At 40.7% G+C, this 3,007-nt stretch overlaps 1 protein-coding gene across 1 annotated transcript; it reads right to left on the minus strand.

The window, feature by feature from the left end:
- Positions 1-3,007, minus strand: LOC107853778. Its single transcript, XM_047404216.1, has 2 exons — positions 2,804-3,007; positions 1-1,022 (listed from the first exon to the last, which is right to left on the minus strand). Exon 2 carries the CDS (start codon positions 971-973, stop codon positions 35-37), a length of 939 nt encoding a protein of 312 aa, XP_047260172.1. The 5' UTR covers positions 974-1,022; positions 2,804-3,007; the 3' UTR covers positions 1-34.

Consider the following 3,007-nt stretch of genomic DNA (forward strand, 5'->3'; position numbering starts at 1 on the left):
ATAGTTACATCAATGCTATAGTACATTCTTCTCTTCACCATGTAAATAAAGGGAGCACATATGTAGGATATGCATTGTTTTTTGAGGCAAGAGCATGTACCGAATCATCATCCGCGACCTCCCCAAATTTGGTAAGTCCAAGTTCAGTAGCGTGTATTCCGCCTGTGATAAATGGTGACGCAATTTCAGCTGCATTTGCACCTTTGATATCGTGGTGGAGGGAGTCTCCTACGGCAATACAGTCTGAGGCATCGACAGCAGCCATTTCCATAGAGGACTTGTATATTATCTTATCAGGTTTGCCCATCCATTTTACTTCACCGCCAAGTTTTTCATACGTAGCTGCTAGTGTTCCAGGCATAACACGCAGAGCCCGAGCTTCAACAGTTACAAAATAAGGATTTGCTACTACCATCGGGATTTTCTTAGCAGCACACTGATGTAGTATATCAAGATTCATCGGAAGTGCAGCACCAGTTGAAAGCCCCAACACTTTAGTTCCGTGGGCCAAAATAAAATCAGCTTCCTCAACATTTTCCACAACTTGTAGTCCGAGCCCCTTGAGAGATATAGCACCCCGGTCACTCCACGTCATGTGAATACACGATCTTCCTAGAGAGGAAAACCAAGCGTCGTCTCTCCTTTGAAGATACTGATGCGTTAATTCCCCACTCGTGATGACACCAGTAAAGAGTGATGGATCAAATCCAAGGCTTCTCAATTTTTCCATTGTTATCGATGCTCTTCTTGAAGAATTACTAAAGATTACCATCTTCGCACCATAAGTTGCCAACTTTTCCAAGGCCGAAATGGCACCAGGATAAGGTTGTTTCCCATCATGAAGCACGCCAAACTGATCTAGAAACCATGCCTTGAATCGACGACTTTCAGCTAGATGTTGAATTCCACTCAAAGTTTGAAACTTTAGCTCGTTCGGGCTTGATGATTGAACTGATAAGCATCTTCCAATCATGGTTTAACCCTTCCAATAGTTCCTTTCGCTTATCTCATGTGTTATCTAACTGCACAAAGATGATTCCATTATCATAAACAAAATTCGCACTCGTGTATCAAACTTCTCTTCCCAGAAACAAATCAAGTGGCTACTGGAAAGTAAAGAAACAAAGCCATATCGCTAATGCATTCAATTTTCAATACACTCAGATATTACTATAGCAGAACTGAGGTAAACGAACTCCGTTCTGATATAGCACAAATATCATTCATGAACGAACTTAATACATAGTATTGGACTATTTTCAAACCAAGGATTAAAGGAGAAAAACATAACGAATTCCCTCCCAACAAAATTGACATAGCATTCCAACAACAACACAACAAGAAGCGTAATCTCACAAGTGGAGTGTGGGGAGGAAGAAGACTTTACCTCTACCTTGGGAGGTAAAGAGGTAGTTTCTAATAGACGTAGCATTCTAGAAAACTGGATTTTTCGTGTACGTGCTTGAGAGAGCATGGCTCAGCATCAATAATGTCAATAGATACACTTTTAAAAAGAGTAAATACTCTCTCAATTTTATCATACAGCGAAAGACACCCAGAATTCCAAACCTGGTGGACTTGAAGTGAGAAAACTACGCGGAAACAACAGATTTTTGAGCAATCAAAATATCTCCGCTTCTCAATATCTCTTCACCTCTAAGACTTTTCTCCAATTTAACTTGTCACACCAAAGCCTGGTGCACTAAGCTCCCGCAATGCATGGAGTCTAGAAAGGGTCAGATCACAAGAGTCTATTGTATGTAGTGTTATCCTGCATTTTTGTAAGACAGTCCGGTGCTGTAAGCTCCCATAATGAGCCGGGTCCAGCGAAGGGACGGACCACAAACTGCATTTCTGCAATACAGCCCGACACTAAGCTCTCGAGATGCATGGAGTCCAGAAAGGACCAGACTACGAGAGTCTATTGTATGTAGTCTTATCCTGCATTTCTGCAAGAGCCCGACACTAAGATTTCAAAATGCATGGAGTCCAGAAAGGACCAAACTACAAGAGTCTATTGTATGTAGTCTTATCCGGCATTTTTGTAAGACAGTCCGGTGCATTAAGCTCCCGCAATGAGCAGGGTTCATAGAAAAGCCGGACCACAAGAGTCTATTATATGTAGCCTTTATCTTACATTTCTGCAAGACAGTCCAGTGCACTAAGCTCCCGCAATGCACGTTATCCAGAAAGGGCCGGACCACAAGAGTCTATTGTACGTAGTCTTATCCTGCATTTCTGCAAGACAATCCGGTGCTGTAAGCTCCCGTTATGTGCAGGGTCTCATCTGCAGGGTCCAAGGACAAGGCCGGACCACAAGAGTCTATTATATGTAGCCTTATCCCCGCATTTCTGCCCGACAGTCCGGTGCACTAAGCTCCAGCAATGAGCAACGTGCCGGACCACAAGAGTATATTGTATGTAGCCTTATCCTACATACATGCAAGATAGTCCGGTGCACTAAGCTCTTATTAAGCACAGGGTTTAATGGAAGGACTAGACCACAAAGGTCTATCAAGACAACGTTTTCACAGCTAGAACACCTGATGGTCACATAAAGACAACTTTACTAGTTACGCCAATAACATAAATGTAGAAATCTACATATCTTAACAATTTAAATCTTAAACAAATATTACTACAGTATCATAAGAAAATTGAAGCACAAAGAAAAGGGAATCAAGAGGGGAAGAAAAAGTAAAAAAAAACTAATTCAATGTTTCCTTCAAAATTGGGAAATTTGAATAAAACTGAAAGGGCAAAATGGACAGAAAATTTAGACAAAGCTAAAAGAGAAACATACCTGAATTTGTAACAACCAGCTAAAAGAAAGAATCAAAAAATGATACCCACTTAATTTTTCTGGATTAATTGGTAGAAAATCCGTTTCTAGATTTATATGGTGAAATGACCAAAATGCCCTCATTGCTAGTTTTTTGAAAAAAAAAAAAAAACATTAGCTAGGGGTGGACGTAGTTTGGACCAACTTCAAATTCAAACTTCTTGG

Source organism: Capsicum annuum, unplaced genomic scaffold (assembly GCF_002878395.1).
Source record: "Capsicum annuum cultivar UCD-10X-F1 unplaced genomic scaffold, UCD10Xv1.1 ctg53747, whole genome shotgun sequence".
In the NCBI taxonomy this organism is placed as follows: domain Eukaryota; kingdom Viridiplantae; phylum Streptophyta; class Magnoliopsida; order Solanales; family Solanaceae; genus Capsicum; species Capsicum annuum.